The sequence below is a fragment of the Ciconia boyciana genome, chromosome 7 (assembly GCF_034638445.1).
Source record: "Ciconia boyciana chromosome 7, ASM3463844v1, whole genome shotgun sequence".
NCBI classification, from domain to species: domain Eukaryota; kingdom Metazoa; phylum Chordata; class Aves; order Ciconiiformes; family Ciconiidae; genus Ciconia; species Ciconia boyciana.
Window position 1 is genome coordinate 6306773 of NC_132940.1, and position 18666 is coordinate 6325438.

Here is an 18666-nt window from a genome sequence, read left to right on the forward strand (position 1 = left end):
GATTTTGTCTTAATAAAATGCCTTGTCTTCCTCACCGACTTTCTATACCTTCCTTCCCGCTCTTCCATCATGGAGAGGAGGAGAGGAATTTGCCAGGGTTTTAGAGAGCAAGCCGCGTTTTGGAGGGGTGTATCTCCTTCTTCCTTCTAGAAAGTGGACCGCTTTTGAGTTTCTGTGGGAGACACCTGTGCTGCCAGGTTCACTGGAACCGAAAACATCATGAGTGTGCCCAAAGAGGCGTGTGGAGGTATTTTGCTCCAGCTCCCCAACCCAACGGCACCAGGGCGAGCCCCTTGCCTGAGGGACACTGGCCACCACAGCACCTCCACCACAGAGCTGCCAAGGGCCTGTCCCCAGCCCCATACCCCCCTCAGCCCTGACTGCGGGGGTCTCCCTGCCTCAGGCCATGTCCCGTGCCCCACACCCCCCCTCAGCCCTTGCCTCATGACCCGTCCCAGCCCTGGCCGGGGGTCTGACCCTGCCTCGGGCCCCGTCCCAGCGCTGGCCGGGGGTCTGACCCTGCCCCAGGCCTCCTACCAGCCCTGGCGGGGCTCCCCCCGGGACACCCCACGGCGGGGGCACCGGGCCGGGCGGGGGCCGGCGGCCGCTGCGATGAGGGGAGAGCGGGGCGCGCCGCGCGCAGCCAATCGGCGGCCTCAGCGCCTGGTCCGATCTCCGCGGAGCGCCCTCATTGGCCGCTCCCCTCCCCTCGCCTCACGGCGGAGGAGGGCGACGACCAATGGGGCGCGGGCGCGCGGGGGGAGGGGCGGGGCCGGGCGGCGAGCGCGCGAGCGGCGGGGGCGCATGGCGGGGTCCCGGCGGCCGTGAGGGAGCGCGTGCGGGCGGCGGTCGCCATGTCGCCGGTGTGGTCGCTGGGCGCGGGGCTGCTGCTGCTGCTGCTGTGGGTGCGGCACCGGGGGCTGGAGGCCGTGCTGGTGCACCACCGCTGGGTCTTCGTCTGCCTCTTCCTCCTGCCGCTCTCCATCCTCTTCGACGTCTACTACCAGCTGCGCGCCTGGGCCGTCTGGCGCCTCCACAGCGCCCCGCGGCAGCACGCCCAGCGCGTCCGCCACATCCAGGCGCAGGTGAGGCCCGGCCGGAGCCCCGCACCCCGTCCCCGGCCCGGGGGGCGGCTCCGCGGGAGGAGAGCTTGTCCCCCGACCCGCTCCTTGCCAGCCTGCGCCCCCGCTGCGGCGCGCACCGGTGCTGCCCGGGGCCTGGCGGCGAGGCGCACCCCCCCACACCCCGCCGCCTCTCCCGGCGCCGGAGCGAAATCCAGCCTTGAATCCGGTGCGGGAAAAAGCAAACGAATAAAAAGCAGCGGGTGTTTCTGCCGCTGTGGGGTTTTTTCCTCGTCTCAAACTCCTCTCGAAGTTGCGGCGTCAACAGCTGGCAAGCCCAGATGCGGCTGTCCGGCTGCTGTCGTTGTAACATGCCTAGAGGTGTGCTGGGAATCTCTGTACACTCACATGGTTTAGGCACGTAGGTGTGTGCACGCGCGTAACATGAAAATGTTAGTCTTTGAATGCGTGGCTTAATACCATGTTTTAATACCACTTACAGCCAGCTTCTCAGCATTGTTAGTCCCAAAGAGATGATTGACGGGGAGCTGAAACTTTTCTTCCACCCAGAAATGCAGATGTCTTTAATGTTTCTGTGCTCTCTAGTATTTATGGTAATTCTGTCACGTCTGCTTCTGTTTTCTTCCTTGTCTGTCATGTTCATTGCGGATACAGATGGATATTAATGTGCATGGAGTTATTCTTTGCGGGTTTGGGGTTGGGTTTTTTACCACCAGCTGTAGTAGTAGTTGAGCTTTGAAGAAAATGCTACAATTGATGTTTGTTCTCTAAATGTTAACCACTGTGGCTTTTCAAAATTCGTGGATCATGTGTATGGCTTACACATTTTCCTTCTCAACTTTTCTCGCTTTGCCCGTTCATTTTCAGGCTCAGACCATTTTTTGGTTTGTTTAGGAGGAGGCATTGTTTCATTAACCTTCACGGAACTGACATTATTTATAATACCTCCCTTGGAGTATAGGTTTTCCTGTGGATTTTTAAAACTTTCATTCTGGTTTTCTGAATCCCATCTCCAAAAACACCCAAAAGCTACGGGGTATTAGAAATGCTTCCTCTACATAACTAGACCCCTCCGGTGGTATTTTATTTAGAAATTCAGAGGTCTGCAGAGAGACGCTACTCAACATAGAGACATCCAGGCTTTGTTACTTGCAGGTAACATGCATGTAGAGGAGTAACAATATTTCTGAATGCTTTTTCACAGCGAGGAAAAATGTTTCTGGTATACGTTATTGACGACATGGGTATGCCTTACAGCATCGGTTCAGTTGTTACCTCTTGCAGGTTCGGGAGTGGAAAAATGAAGGCAGCAAAAGATACATGTGTACTGGCCGGCCCGGCTGGTTGACTGTATCACTTCGTGTTGGAAAGTATAAGAAGATTCATAAGAACATCATGATCAACTTAATGGATGTTCTGGAAGTGGACAGTGAAAGACAGGTAACAAATTCATCACAAAGCTTTCATAATGATGAAGTTTGCAGCTTTTTTTTACTGTATTTGTAGCTGAAGAGGGGATTAGGTTCCATAAAGAACAAAGGATTTTTGTGGCAGTAGACCCACCAAATTTCAGGTTTTACAATGTGTGCTTGGATCATTCTATCCAAAAAACCAGCATATGGAGTTGCTTAGCTGTTATGTGCTGAAGTCTAAAAGACAAGATTGATTTGTGGTTTTGGGGACTGAGCAACAAGATGTTGAGGCAGAGGAGGAATCACTAAACAGTTTCAACTATTTTTAGTAGTGCTCTTAGGAAAGTAAGTCTGAATTCTGATAACAGATGGAAGTACAATCCAGTCAGCCGTATTTTGTCATCATTAATGCTGAACGCTTAATTTATGTTTGGTGGGGGGAATTGGGTTTTTGTGCTTTTTAGGTTGTCCGTGTGGAACCTTTGGTGACCATGGGCCAGCTGACTGCACACCTGAATCCCATGGGCTGGACTATTCCTGTGGTACCAGAGCTTGATGATCTTACAGTAGGTAAGGGTCATCGTGATGACAAGAGACTCACTGATTTTGCTCCGTTTTCATTAGCTTTTTATGCGGTAACATGTTGCATTATTTTAAAGGTTCCAGAAATACTCTGTTGAACCTTATGTTCTGTTGTGGTATTTATGTTATAAACACTTCCTGGTTTTGTTTTTGTTTTTGTTTTTGTTTTTTGTAAATAGTCTTAAAAGTCATGCCCAGAGCTTAAAAGTGGAGTTTTGTTCTCATAAACTACCTTTATTTTGGAGTGTGTTTCATTTGGTTTGTTATGTGCTCTCTTGATAAGGTGGCCTGATCATGGGAACTGGCATTGAGTCTTCATCCCATATATATGGACTTTTTCAACACACCTGTGTGGCCTATGAACTTGTTCTTGCTGATGGAAGCCTTGTGAGATGTTCACCAGTAAGACAAAATGTTATTTTGCTATCATTTACAATGTCGTTGACAGTTATCGGTATGGATGTATGATTTAGTATGACGTACTTTTTGCAGACTGAAAATTCAGACCTATTTTATGCAGTGCCTTGGTCTTGTGGTACTCTGGGTTTCCTGGTTGCAGCAGAAATAAAAATGATTCCTGCCAAGAAATATGTCAAAATACATTATGAGCCTGTGAGAGGACTGCAGAAGATTTGTGAAAAGTTTACTGAAGAATCTAAGAAAAAGGAGAATAGTTTTGTGGAAGGACTTGTGTATTCTTTGGAAGAAGCAGTCATCATGACAGGAGTCTTGACTGATGAAGCTGAGCAAAGCAAGGTAACTAAAGGGAAGTTACTCACAAAGAAAAAGAATATCCCCAGAGTTTAACTGAAGCTGTACTATATGCCAGTATAAAACCAGAATCATTATAAAATTGGAACAATCTCGTAACGTGGGATTAAAAGTTAGATCTGTCCGTCAGAATATTTTAAATTACAGCTCTTTGTTACTACAACAGAGTCTGTACTCTAAATCTCTTCAATTGATAAGAAATGACCTACTGATTTCATTATTCTAGCAAATAATTTAGCCTTCTCATTGTAGTACCTAAGGAGGAAGAGAAGTGTCTTTTCTCAAATACAGAACAATGCTGTTTGAAACTGTAGTTATTCAGAGTAACTCTTTTCCCAGCAAGCTTTTAATGCAGTTAATATCGGTTAAACTCATCAGGGACATTTACAGGAGGGACATGCTAGCTGTTCACTGCATCCCTCAACCTAGGTGTTTCTCCTCTGCCATAATGAGACTTTGGATTAATGATGGGTTGAGAGATCGGTATTTTGGGAATCCAGTTCTGTCGCATTCATGGTCTCTTAATTAGACTGTAACAGGCAAGCCTTAGCAAGCCTTATTTAAATTAAACCTTAATGACAAGAAAGGTAAGAAGGAGCCATGCACGTGGAGGAGTGAAGGCTCCCTAGATCTCTTGTGACAGTCTCATTCGAACTGTCACAGAGGGTATAACATTGATTCTTCACAGTAAAGGAATTGGGGGACATACTTAATGTCTTGTAAGGTGTAACTGTTATCTGTGTTGGTGTTTGCTAATGAGCACATGTTTTCTTGTAGATAAACAGAATTGGCAACTACTACAAGCCGTGGTTCTTTAAGCATGTGGAGAAGTATTTGAAAGCTGACAGAACTGGAATAGAATACATTCCCTCAAGACATTATTACCATAGACATACACGCAGTATCTTCTGGGAGCTCCAAGTAAGACCAGTTCCAAAATCAAAATAACATCTGCAGGAAGGTACTCTGCTTTTTCCCAGTGTAGATACAATGTACCTTCTTCCCCTTGGCAACACTTTTGTCTTTCATGGCAGAAAAAAACAGGGAAGTTTATGGCAAATTTAAAAGTCCTGCATTTGGGCAAAACAAATCCAAAGGCACTTCTTTATATGTAAGGCGTTATATTATAACCTCCTGATTTCTGTTTTAGTGCTTTTCTGAATTTAGACCTTAATACTTAAGGTCTAAATTCAGAATTTAAGAATTTAGTGAAATTAAGAAATTCTTAATTTCAGCATTAAGCTTTTATACCTGCTAAATGGTTTTCAAAGACAGATGGTGGAAAAAACATGAATGTGAACTTACGGCTGAAAATTTTCCCTGCCTCCACTCAGAATAGTAGATATGCAGTAAGGCCATTACTTTGAATTTCATAATTGTATTTGTTGTGATGTGCATTTACGCAAAACTTTATTTGGCATTCTGAAAGATTCCCATTGCTACATTTTGAATCTCTGGAGTGAGATACCGGATCCTTTCAGCTCCCGGAGAAGTTAAACAGGAGTTGGCTGTGCAGGAAGTACTTAAAATTTTACAGCTTTAAAATTCTTTTGAGAACTGATTTTGTATGTTTGTTCTTGCAAGAGATCTGTAAGTTTAGCTTGTTATGCACTCCTTCCTTAGCTGTTTAAGATAATAGCCTACTGTTCTCTGAACTTCGTTCTCTGAAAGCATTTGGGGCTGAGTGTGTTGTGATGCGTATGACTGAAAATCAGTCGTTGTAACTAGAGGAGGCTTAGGGCAGGGCTGTGTAGCTAAGTTCAGTCCAGGCCTCTCTTATTTGTTCATATTAGTATTATAGTAGTTTAGCAAAAATATCAGCAGTTAAATTTATTGAAAATCTGGCTTAATATTGCTCTGAGGATTCTGAAGTATTGTCTTTTGGTTCACTTACACATTCTTAAGTCCAACTTTTTTTCTTTCCTCTTTAAAGGATATAATTCCTTTTGGCAATAACCCTGTTTTCCGTTACCTGTTTGGCTGGATGGTTCCTCCAAAAATCTCGTTGTTAAAACTCACCCAAGGAGAAGCTATTCGAAAGCTGTACGAGCAACACCATGTTGTACAGGACATGTTGGTGCCAATGAAGAGCCTTGAAAAATCTATCCAGACCTTCCATGTTGACCTTAATGTAAGAACACATGTTTTTAAAATGCAGTGAATCTTGGACTGTGTGTAATAAGAACTGTGACTGTTGATCTTAAGACATAATAGTCTGCTTGTGTAAAAGGTCATTATTGTATCCTGGGGAGTACTGTGCTTTGCGAGTCTATGATGCAAGGCTGCAGAAGAAATGAACGCAGCTTTCTGAAAAACAGGATTAAAAAAAAGTGGGATTCAAACTTTAGTAGAAGGCCAACACTTCTAAAATATTTTATCACTTAGTAGAACTTGAACTGATTTTTCTTTCACCTAAAATGACTGGCGGTCTCACTAAACCCCAACTGTGGGAATTAAGTTCCCTTTCTTGCTTTTATTTCTGAATTTATTTTAGTTAGTATAAGAAGTACAAACTTGGCAATTTCAATTTAGGGCTGACCTGGAAAAGAAAACTCTTCGTTCTCTTTTTACTCAGCATGTGTATTCAGTTGTTGCTTTGGGATCAGGGATGGTTTGGTTGTTTGTTTTTTTTTTTTCATTTCAAATACTTAAGGGGGAGGAGATGTAATTCCAGGAGGACACAGCACATATTCTGAGCATCTCAATCTATTTGTGTTACGGTCATTAGAAAGTGCAGCTAAGAACCACAGCGAGGCAATTGGAAAGGAAGAGCTGTGTAAGTTTCAACCCCAAACTGGGAAGAAGTCCTCTTAACTCTTCATATTGTCACCTTTATTAAGAGATAGCTTAAAGGACTGTTTTGTTAAAAATAAGTGATAAAGTGTTTTCTTACCTCTGCAGGTGTACCCTCTTTGGTTATGTCCTTTCATATTGCCCAATAATCCTGGTATGGTCCACCCAAAAGGGGACGAAGCAGAGCTCTACGTGGATATAGGAGCTTATGGCGAGCCCAAACGGAAACAATTTGAAGCCAGGGCTTCCATGAGGCAAATGGAAAAGTTTGTAAGAAGTGTGCATGGGTAAGGATCCCACTCCTTAGAATACTAATAATGCCATACAATTTACACCCATGCGGTTTAATCACAGTTATTTAATCCCACAGCACTTTAATATTGCAATAATTTAACAACCACAATAATCGAAGACTGATTTTAATTACTAATTTTGATGTTATGATTTTTAAATATGTTTTCACTTTCATTATTTGGTTGCAAAACCAACCAAAACAAACAAGCGCACTGGCTGAAGTTCCTGCAGTGTATTTGGGAGCTGGGTCGCTTCAGGTCACCTGTGCATCCTTTCAGCTCCAGGCTGCTCTGGGAGTAGAGTCTCTGCTGCAACAAACTACATCCATGCACCCAGGTGCAGAAAGACCTCAGCAGGTCTGTACTGACTGTGCATAAACCAGTTGCTGTCCAGAAGTGGTGTTAGCGTGGGTCGGTGGCCACTCTCAGCAAGTCTGGCTAGCCCAGCCCTCAGGAAGGCAGCCACTGAGCTTGCATACTGAGGCTGACTTGTTTCAGGCCGGTGCAGAGCAGGGGCAGAGCAAGTGCTGTGTTGGCCGCAATCCCTCCAGGAATCCCACAGGCTGTTAAAGTTTGGACAGCTTCCCTGCCTGCCCTTGGGACTGTTCTGCTCCCTGCAGTCCTTGCAGCGTCATGCTGCAGCTCTGCCCCGTCCTTGTGCTGGTGTGTCCTTGCACAGGGAGGCCAGCCTTGACTCTTCCCTGCAGTCCCTGTGCGGTGGTGGGAGTCTTTCCTCCCTCACAACTTGTACTTCCATAGCTTCCTTTTCCCTGCCCTGATTCTTATTACATAGGACCGCAGTAGGCGTGAGATATGTGCCCACCATCTGTCACAGACTCATGCCAGCCTAATTTGCTGTAGTAGTGTCAGTGGAGAAGCAGTTACAGGCTTGTTTCTCAGGAACAAAAAACAACTACATGGTATTTTTACACCATCAGTATAATTTATCCACATTTCTATTTTGACCTACTTCTCAGTCTAACAGTGATCATATCCCATGTGGCTGAGTAACAATGGTGAGTCTGCTTCGAGATGATTTGGAGAGTAAATGACTTTTGCTGCAATAAGTGATCTGCCAGAGAACAAAGCAACCGAAAGTTAATTTTAAGCTTTTTTAAATTAACTTGAAATTAAGCTTTTAATTTACAGCTCTTTACTAACAAAGTTTTGTCTCTTCCCTACCTGTCACTGGGAAATGAACAATGGATAAATGCTTAATCTTACAGTTTTGTAATCACACACAACAATAGAGCTTTTATGTAACAGTTTGTGTTTTACTGCTGTACTCTGATGCTAGCTGCATTTTAGAGAGCACCGTATGAAAGCAAGGAAGAGTCCACAGCTAAATAAGGACTTCATTTATTTTTGTAAATGGACCTTTGTTACATTGTGCTTCATTTACACTATAAATTTATCTTCTCGGCCTGGTCTGATTTGGCAGGCTTTTGCCTTCCTAGTTATATTCTCAATGTCCAGTTCAAAGAAACTGTAAAAGGTCAAAGAACGTATTGCTACATCTACCTTGAATGCATTTTGTAACACAGGCTAATACAAGATGCCATGACTGTACCTCCATGGATCATAAGAAAGCACGCAGAAAAAAATACTTCCTTTTTTCGAAGCTGGAATTAAAAGGTTTTGAATGGAAGAAAAAGGAAAGCAGGCTTTCAAAAGCAATTAGAAAAGTATTTGTCAGGGAGAATTTAGGTTACGTGTGGTTTTTGGTGCAAGGGGCCAGACTCTTGATTTGGGGCAACTTTTGAAGTTCTCTCTAGACTTGTGTTTCTGTGAACACAACTTGTTAGAATACAAGTTGTCAGAAGATTTGGCTGCACGTGGTTAGGATGTCTAAACATGAACCACTGTTTTATACACATTTTTTAGTCCTTCTCCTTTTCTCTTTGTAGTAGCAAAACTAATGAAAGTATCAACACTTTGATGGCTAAGAAGTGTTCTGAACCATATTTTAAAAGCAACAGTTATTTTAATTGCTTTCTTTTCCTATCTTCCCCTTCACCAAAATGACTGTAGCAGTATTCTGCTGTTTTCACCATTACATGTTATTTCCTCTTGGAAAAGAGATCATGGTAATGTTAAATCCACAAAATACAATTGGCCGAGTGTCCCAGCGTAATCCATGCGAGCAATTATATTTGCTTGTTTTTAAAAAGCATTTTTGATGGGGTTTTTTGTTGAATATTTGCTATTCACAGCTTGCCCTGAATTTTTTTTTTTAATATTCCATTTCAAATCTTGTGGCACAATTAATACTGAATCTCCGTCTCTTTTTTTTTTTTTCCTTTCTTTTTTTTCTCAAGTTTCCAGATGCTGTATGCAGATTGCTATATGACTCGTGAGGAGTTCTGGGATATGTTTGATGGTTCGTTATACCACAAGCTGAGGGAGCAAATGAATTGCAAGGATGCCTTTCCAGAAGTGTATGACAAAATCTGCAAAGCTGCGAGGCACTGAGCCTGGATGATCTAATCAAGCAATCAGGGAAAGATGAATTTACCTATAGTTAGTCAGTATATCCTTTAAAAAAAAGCTTTATTGCTCTCCAAATAAGCTCATTCTTGTCGATGTTTAAAGGTATGAATTCCTGCTTTATAAATTTATGTTTAGTATTTCTTCATATGTTTTAAAACCAATTTTCCAAACTCAAAGTGATTGTTTTTAAGAACTCTTAAGTGCTAGCCTTTGTATCTAATGCAGTGACATAGGTGAATTCACCTATTTCCAAGCATAAGAAAAATAATTGGAAAGGATGAAGATAGTGGAGTTACACCAGCTGTATACTATGGCTATATTTAACCTTACTTTTGAAAATGCTAAGGAGGGCTCAGAAATAGGTGCCAAAGCTGAACACATTGTCAAATTAATCGTGATGTTAAAAACGTTTGCCTCCAGTCGGTAACCTGTAGGACAGCTTAGCGATGGTACCATAATCTTCGGGCTGTACAGCGCTGCATGATGTTGTGTGGTACTATACTGCTTGGGTTTTGCCGTACTGTAATCTCAGCAGAGCAGTTAAACTCCCTGGCAGTGGCTTCCGTTGCAAAACTGAGCATTGAGGTGTGAAGAAAATGCTTTTTACTTGTGCCTATCAGATTTGTACTGATTTTGATTATAAAGTGTAAGTGGATGTAGGATGTACTTTGTAATTGGCTAACAGTGCATTGGGGTTTTGCCCCAAAATATCAATGTTCTGGCTTCATAGACTACTGAAAAAAATTGCTGCTATTTCATATAGCCACATTTTAATTTCAGTTTTTACTCATTGTGGGTCAGTTTATTTGGATTTTTTTGGTTTTGTTTTTTGGGGTTTTGGGGGGGGGTGGTTGTTGCTTAATTTTAGTGCCTTATAAATATCAGTTGGAGGAAGACGTGGGTTATTTCAGACCGTTCTGTCCTGGCTGGTAGGAAAAGGAAGTCAAGGCTTTATTTATACGAGGTTTGTTACAGCAAGTGGCTGTGGGTAGGAAGAACTCTTGTTGTGAATCCTGATACACACAGGCTTTGGTTCTGACTCGAGTGACATTTTTGCTTTTCATTTTAACTGGATTAGATTGATAGGCTTTGTAGAAGGACTGTTTCGGTCACCTGGAGAGGAAATCAACAGCAAGTACTGTTCAGTTCCCCCTTCTGCTGCTCGCTGGTGAAAACGGCACAGTCAGACACTTCATACAGTCAAGTGTAGAAGTGTGGAAGTGTTTTGACCCTGTAGCCAGCAACACGGTTCCAAACCAAGCCCGTGTCTTGTCCAAGCAGTACTTTAAATGGTTACTTGAAACCTTACTGAGCTTGAGGGAAAAGAAAGTAATTTTCTTGAGGCTTGCGTCGGGGGTAACATGAAGAACTTTTTAAACAGTTAACCAGTGGGAGGCGTTGTAATTTTTATATAAGTGCTAAACCAATGATTTTATTTATTGATAGATGGATGTTTATGGTCCAGATGAAACCAATGATAAAGCAGTAACAAGAATAATTTTGGCCTGTTACTCAGTGATGTATGCTGGGCAAATTGTGTGCAAATAAGGTACCCCCTAAAATCCCGCGCGGGGGACTGGTAGCAGGGGCAGCCTGCCAAGGGGAGACGCAGCCAGTGCAGAGTGCCTGCAGTGCTGCCCGCGCCATGGAGCCGGGCAGGAGGTGCAGCTGTGTCAGTGATCCAGGAGCGTCTGCTACAGCGTTCCAGCCTTCAGGGTACACAGGAAGGCAAACGCTGATTCTCGGGGTGTAACCTGCCCTCCTGCCCCTGTGAGGGAAGCAGAACAAGAGCAGTTTCCTTGTCCCTGGAGCAAAGCTACGATGTAGCCCAGTGCTTGTAAGATGATTGCACAGAGCTAGAATGGGTTTGGTTAGCTTTTAAAGGGCGATGTTAAAACAGCTAGAGGATATGCAGATACTTTCACTTAGGCTGTGTTTCTCTCACTTATGTACTGATGATCTTTAGGTATGCACTGTATTTGGTTTTTTACTCCTTAATTTATTGGCAAACTTTGTATGACGTGATTTGGTACTGTAACTGTATCAGTCACAGACGTGCACATGCATAATTGCTGTTGCTCTTTATTTTTGGTTGTACGGGCTGTTTAAAATAAAGATCTAGCCAGCGTACCGTTCAAAGTGGTGTCTTTTAATGAATTATTACTTACTTTTCAGCAGCTGTGTTTATCATTTCTCATGCTTATTGTATTGTTGCAAATGGTCAGCAATTACTGAGAAAAGTGCTGTCTGGGTAAGAGACCAGAGGCATTGTGAGGCTGCTGGGAGATGAGGAGCCTAGTGCTGCAAACAGCTTTGAAGGAATGTCTTTGAAGTCTGTGAGTCTACCCTTACCTCTGGCCCAAGACACACCTGTACAAAACAAACACCTTACAGCTGAGCCTTAACCCTTCAGTTATGCCCCACTAACTCCACATAGCCTCATGATGCCAATTATCCTGATTTTTTTCGCCCCTCACCTCATTCTTTCCCTGTGGTGTTTTGTCCAAGGAAGACAACGCCTCATGTTGGATTTAGGTGCTACAGCTGTTGGCATGGATAGCTACGTCATTCTTCTCACTTCATGCTAATAAGTCTAATCCCTGGTTTGAAAGAGCAGCTACAGAAGTGAGGATGAAGATTCAGTGCTCTCTTCAGCCTGAGAAGTTTCACATCCACATCTTCTGTTTCCTTGAAAAATGCCTTCGCAGCAGCTCTGTAGGCTTAGTCAGAGGTATTCCTGCCCCGCCCTTGGTCACAGCTGCTGCATCCTCTTCCAATGCTCTTCTCCCAGAGAGAAGCTCCTGGGCTTTCTCCTGAAATCCAGGCTGCCAAATGGCCTCAACCCCACTGAAACCGCAGCTGGGGTGCCAAAGCCCTGCGTTCCTTTAATGTCATTCTGTGTTGGCCCTGACTTATGCTGCATTTCACAATCCTCTCTTGTTACCCCAGCAGTATTTCTGTAGCCTACAGTCACCCACACCGCTGCTCAGGCAGTTCCCCTCAGAGACTCCCTTCCTCCTTTGCTTGCCTCTCTAGAACAATAATCAGTATTTCCTTAAATCACTGCAGTTTTACCTGTGTTCAATTATCTCCCCCACCAAAGGATAACTGCAGATTAATTAGCATACTTAATCAGCCACAACTAACATGTAATTACACCTAGATTTAATTATTCCAGTCTGGTCTAAACACTAGTAAGAGACTTCATAAAGGTTAACTCTACGTGAACCAGCGTAGCCCCAGTACATTTTCATGTCCATTGTTTGTTACCACTGACAGCTCTCTCTTCATTTCACTTTCTCCATTGCCTCTAGATTTTAATATCCTGCAAAATTTGGAACGATGACACTAAATTCCCCCAATTTCCCTCCAGCTGCTTATAAACATTTGCATCGTTAATTCATGTGAAGCCGTATGTCACAGCTTGCGATGAAGATCCTTGCGCACAGCTGCTTTAAAGACGGCACGGGACAGGTACGTAGGCAGGGACCGAAGGCCTGACTGCTCTAACTACTTTGCCATAGTACTGCTTTCTCAGACCCAGCTCTCCGATGAGTTGTACTGGTGGACCTGGCGGTACTCAGCTGTGGTAACACCACCATGCCCATAACGGGTGCATGCCACTTCTTTCAGTAGCACCATTTGAAAGGAAATGTTTAATACTGAATGAGCTGTGCGTGCCAGCAGACCTTCCTTCGGAGGACGTGCAGTATCTGGCATCCTCTTCTCAAGTGTGTCACTTTTACAAAGTCCAAGGTGGAAATAATGAATTACTCGACTTTAAAGAAAATTACTTACTTTAAAGAAAAGTTAGACTGCTGATTGTCTAAGAGTGTTTTATTACCACAGAACAAGACTTGAGTTGTTTCCCATCTCTTGACTTGTGTGCCAGCACACTATTTTCATCTACCCCGTCTCATCCGCTGGCACACCTGCCATTTACTCGCTGATTTGGGCTTCCCAGCACCATCTTATGTTTGCAAAACAGCAATGGTTTCTTCAGAGGTGCCTGGACAATGTGGAGCAGAAACCAAATCACTCCAGTTGTTTTTAGCAACAGGCTTGAGCTGCTCACTGTGGAAAGACGATGCGATTCAGTGGGCTCAAATTATTGGCTGGATTAACCTCCTTAGTCTTAATGAGAACGGAGGTGAACAGAGCTCTTAAAAGCCTGGCTATTCCCTAGAAAGCACAGCTGTAGCTTGAAAAGTGATTTTGGAGCCAGTGCTATTTGATCAGAGAGATGTGTTTGAATTCCAAGTCCTGCTCACTGTTCAGATTTCTTTTTTACTCCTACTGGAAGTGCAAAATTAACAAAGCTGGGCAATACTGAAAGCTACATTTCATGATGCTTTCTCCATCATAGCATAGCTAACTTCTGGCTGCCCCCCTGAAAGCTGCCGAGTTATATTCAGCCAAGAGCGATTTCTAACTACTCTGGAGATCAAGAAAGACCTTTGCAGAGCTGTCAGCCCGTAGTGCCACCACAGCAGTTTGCTAATCTTGGCCACAAGCGAAGGTGAGAGCGGAGGGCTATCCTGAGGTCTCTCATTAGTATAGTTCCTAACTGCTTCACAGGGTTTTCATGCTAGCGATTTCAAAGCCCTTTGCAGTGAAAGTGAGCCTTGTTATCTTCCTTCCTCAGATGGGTAAACCAAGGCACAGCCTGAGAAGGCGATTTTTGTTTGGGGCCGTTGAGCAGTCCAGTGCCAGCACTGGGAATGACTCCAGACAGCCTGATTATCCATCCACCTCCCAGTTCCTTCCCAGGCTGCCTCCTCTAACTCGATGGAAACTATTTGCCTACACCTTCGCTGCAGGCAAGTTGCATTTCACAAGATACAACAACTACCCTGGCATCTGTGAAGTGCCTTGATGGCCAAGTTCTTCAACCCTCCCACTACTCCCACGCGGTGGGGAAGCACGAAGGTCTCCTCGCTTTCCTGGGAGGGGAGAGGTGCAGCAATACCAACCTCCCTGTCCACAGAGGGAACCTGCGGTGGGGCTGGCGAGTGTATCTCAGTCCCGATCCAGTGCTTTAACTACACGATCATCCCATCTCACATCCGTTGTAGTGTCAGTAATGTGCACTCGGTCTCCCCAGGGCTGCTCAAGATGATTCTCCTGTAAGCCAGTGTGAAACCACTTACAGCCCCCTTGTCTGTCAGACTTACAGCAAGCAGGCATCCCACTTCAAGTTGTTCAGGTACCACTGCGTGTTACACCGGTACCGGGACTGGTATCTCATCTTCTGAGGGTATTTTTCATGCTCAGTTGTGTTGTAGCAACCAACATCTACAGGGTTCTGGAAGGAGAAGGTCTCATGTGCTTCCCCATCCAGAGGCAGCACGGGGGATGCGAGTGGGACAAAACCAGTTAATGCCTTCACGTGGCCAGGCCTTCTGTTACAAAAAATACAATATGTGGATACAATTGTGCAATACAATACAATATGTGCAAAAATACTAAATACAATACCTGTACGTGGCACTGGTGAGGCCGCACCTCGAATACTGTGTTCAGTGTTGGGCCCCTCACTCCAAGAGAGACATTGAGGGGCTGGAGCGTGTCCAGAGAAGGGCAACGGAGCTGGGGAAGGGTCTGGAGCACAAGGCTGATGGGGAGCAGCTGAGGGAACTGGGGTTGTTTAGCCTGGAGAAAAGGAGGCTCAGGGGAGACCTCATCGCTCTCCACAACTCCCTGAAAGGAGGTTGTAGCGAGGTGGGAGTCGGTCTCTTCCCCCAGGTAACAAGTGATAGGACGAGAGGAAATGGCCTCAAGTTGTGCCAGGGGAGGTTTAGACTGGATATTGGGAAAAATGTCTTCACCAAAACGGTCATCAAGCATTGGAACAGGCTGCCCAGGGAAGTGGTTGAGTCCCCATCCCTGGAAGTATTGAAAAGCCGTTTGGATGAGGTGCTTAGGGACATGGTGTAGTGGTGGTCTTGGTAGTGTTAGGTTAACGGTTGGACTCGATGATCTTAAAGGTCTTTTCCAACCTATACGATTGTGTGATTCTGTGATATCTTAACCAAACCAAGCCTATATTGCAGGGGAGGGAGGAGGAGGCACACTAATCGGTGTTAGCCCAGCCAGCCCCCTTCACCAGTAGTTCATCTCGTCACAGCGGTCCATAAAGAAGTCTATTAGCTCTGAGGGCTTGAGCACGCTCACCAGTCGCCTACTGCTAGCTGTAGTGAAGGGCTGCCGTGTCACAACCTCCCCATGGAAATGTAATCTGTCGAGTTCCCCAGCAATTACGAAGATGTCTTCATCCTCGACCTCTTTCCAGTTGCCTGTTCCCCATTCAGCCGGATAAAGGAGAGAAGCCACGTGGAAGCCTGCTCCTCATCCCCAGCCGAGATGGACTATTTCAGACTAAAGCTTTCCCTGCCTGCTTTGAGCCCTTTAGGCTTTGTTCTGGTTCTTCACGGGGAAGCTGCCAAGATGAATACAGCTCCAGGAACGGGTACTACGGGAAGGGCTCCTACCTGCACTGGCTCTGCAACATGCTGCTGATGCTGCTAGAGGAGAAACTGGCTTTCCAGCAGCAGAATATGATTTTCTGGGAGGATACAAGGAGCTCCTGGCACCTAAAAGGACTCAAACTCGGCTGCCCTCATCGATGAAGTGCATCCGCTTGCGTGCAGCTGATGCAGAGCAAAACTAATGGGAAGGGCTGTCGGAGCATCCCTTGAAAAGGGCAAAGGCCTGAGGATGCAGGCAGAGATAACGTGGTCGCTGCTGAGCTCCTGCCCCTCTGCTCAGCACCAGCCACGCTCACCTGCCTCCGGGCAGCGCGCGCTCAGTGGTGGGTGCTCAGCGTGCTGCTGTACGCAGCGGGCACCTTCCCCTTGACCTGGCAGGATGTTGGGCCGTGGGTCTTTACTCACCGTTTATTCTTTAGCAATGTGTTCTGGGCAGGAACAACAGCACCCAGCGAGGGACTCATCTCCTCTCTCAAGGATGGGTATCTGGCCAAGTCGCCCAGGTTTCCTTGATAATCAACAGGGAGAGAAAAGCCCCTCCTGGGGTCAGTCTGCCCTTCTACTGCAGACAGCCACCTGATGTGGGACTTCTGCTGGCGTGCTCCGTTCAGAGGGCACGCCTAACGTTTAGCTGCCTGAAGCTGGTGAGGAGTGCCCACCCTTACTTTGGCTCAGAAGAGTTTCGTCCTCTCCCAAGGGTGCTGGTAATGGATTGGGAATGGTCATGGAGGAAGCTCAGAGCCTGACCCTTCCTGCGTCCCTCTCTCACTGCCTTGTCTGTTCACTCACCTCATTCCCAGTAAAGAGGCAGTAGGACTTTCTGTTGAATCTCTTGGCAGATGACCAGAATGGGGGTTGTCTGGAGTACGTTGATGTCTCGATGGGCTTTGGGTTGTAGGAGCCCAGCCCCACCGCATACTGGGCAGAAGGAAACCTGTTACGCTTCAGTTTTCTCGTAAAGAGAGCTGCACAACGTCAGAGAGCCATCCATCTGTCCACCCACCCATCCATCCATCCATCCAACCCCCCAGGGCCTAATGCATCCCCACCCCAGGCACCTGCTGCACCACCGGGGATGCCGGTGACGCCAGCCGGTGCTGATGTCCAGGCTCCCACTGACCGCCTCCCTCGGGCCCTGGCTGAGTGTGGCCCAGAAGATCCTCTCCGTGGGGCAGCCCGGGTTCCTCGTCAGGGTGCTGAAGCAGCCTTTCTTCTTGTCCTCCTTCACCCTCAGCTCGTCCAGGAAACCCTTGACAGTGCCAGTGCTCGGCTCGGTGCCTCTCTGCTGGGACAAGGGAGCAGTGCGAGAGGCTCAGCCGCTGGTGGTCTCTCAGGCCACCCCATCCGTGCCTTGCCGTGAGAGCTCAGCCCTGCTGCTGCTCACGGGCACCAGCCCGCTCTCCTGCACACTGCCTGCAGCCCGCTCGCTCCCCAAACGCTGCTGCGTGGGCGTGTTGTTCCAGGATCCAAGGGAAGTCAAAGAGCAAAATCCGAGCGGGACAGATGCTGGCGTAAGGCAGCTCTCCATCCTTGTAGCAATGTGTTGGCAATGCCACAGCTCACTGAGAAACCCCGTCCAGGTGCGGGGCCCTGGGGCAACGTACGTCCAAGGCATGATGGCCACCATCGGCGGGCTTCGAACTGTCCCCCAAGAAGGGCTGGCAGGGGCCGGGGCCACCCGCCCACCACAGCCCCTTGTTGATGCTGTTCGGTCCTGGGTCCCAGGCCGCTGCCTGCAGGCACAGGGGGAAAGGCAGCAGGGGCTGCGCTCAGCAGGGGGACAGGGCCACCCCACGAGCATGTCCCCAGGGAAAGGGGCAGGTCTCGCCACGGCTGCCGGCAGGGCATGCTTCGCCGTCCTGCTGCCCATCAGCCCTCGCGTGCTGGCGGAGCGCTTGTCCTTCTCCTCGAGGCAGACGGAGGGTTCCCCCCGGGCCGTACGTGCCGAGGCCGGGGAAGCAGTCCTGCGGGAGAGGTGGGGTGGCTGTGGGCAGCCTCGGCAAGGGGGACAGTCCCCAGCCCAGCAGGAGGAGATGGCACCCATGGTAGCTCCTAACCCTTGCAAAGGGCTTGTTCTCCAGAGGCATCAGTCCTGCAGCCAGCGGGCACCGCTGCCCAGCATCTCCCGTGTCAGGGTGCGACGTACCCTGTGGGCATCTCCGAACCACTGCTCTCTTGTGTCGCAGATCCCCTGGAGGCTGGAGGGCCATGTCTCCTGCAGAAAGTCCCTGATGTTGTACATTCCCGGGCCCAGCCTTTCCTGCTCCGGGAGGAGAGTGGGGAGGGCGAGCACAGGGCTGGGCAGCGCTGCCTGCACTGCCTGCACTGCTCACCCCCAGCAAATCTGCACGGAGGGCAGATGAAAGCCAGCTCTTACCTGGTGTTTGCACCCCTTCGTTATCTCCTTGAACTGGAAACTGTTCAAGGAGGCAGCTGACTAAGCCAGGAGCCATTCTCTGCTCTGGTCCAGCCAGAGGCTGTTTTTCCCTGCAACGCAGAGCCGGAGCGCTGCCGTCGGCAGTGCCGGGACTGGGGCACGAGGCTGAGCCCATGCTCAGCCAGCCATGGCTCCACAGCCGGGTGAAGAGGGTGATTAGTGGAGATGGACGTGGGGATCTGCTGCTCTGCATCCCACCCCTCCATGCTCCGTGTTTGCTGAGCACCGGGAAGGTGCCAGCGAGGTCCGGTTGAGCAGCCCACGTCCCACACTTCCACCCTGGGGTGCTCCCAGCCTGAGCTGGGTGTCCTGGACCAT

General features: G+C 47.2%; 2 protein-coding genes across 2 annotated transcripts; one reads left to right on the forward strand and one right to left on the reverse strand.

Annotated features, from left to right (window-relative positions):
* The first annotated feature begins 778 nt into the window (after positions 1–778).
* Positions 779–11554, forward strand: DHCR24 (24-dehydrocholesterol reductase). Its single transcript, XM_072868108.1, has 9 exons — positions 779–1085; positions 2367–2522; positions 2959–3064; positions 3360–3478; positions 3569–3832; positions 4625–4768; positions 5781–5978; positions 6749–6927; positions 9252–11554. The coding sequence occupies exons 1-9, from the start codon at positions 855–857 to the stop codon at positions 9403–9405; spliced, it is 1551 nt and encodes a 516-aa protein (XP_072724209.1). The 5' UTR covers positions 779–854; the 3' UTR covers positions 9406–11554.
* Positions 11555–13394: 1840 nt separating this feature from the next.
* On the reverse strand, positions 13395–18666 carry CIMAP2 (ciliary microtubule associated protein 2). Its single transcript, XM_072867069.1, is given in 10 exon segments — positions 13395–13497; positions 14598–14728; positions 15915–15947; positions 16701–16829; positions 17032–17193; positions 17516–17644; positions 17740–17842; positions 17844–17875; positions 18058–18171; positions 18547–18666. Coding segments are annotated over 10 exon segments (1056 nt in total).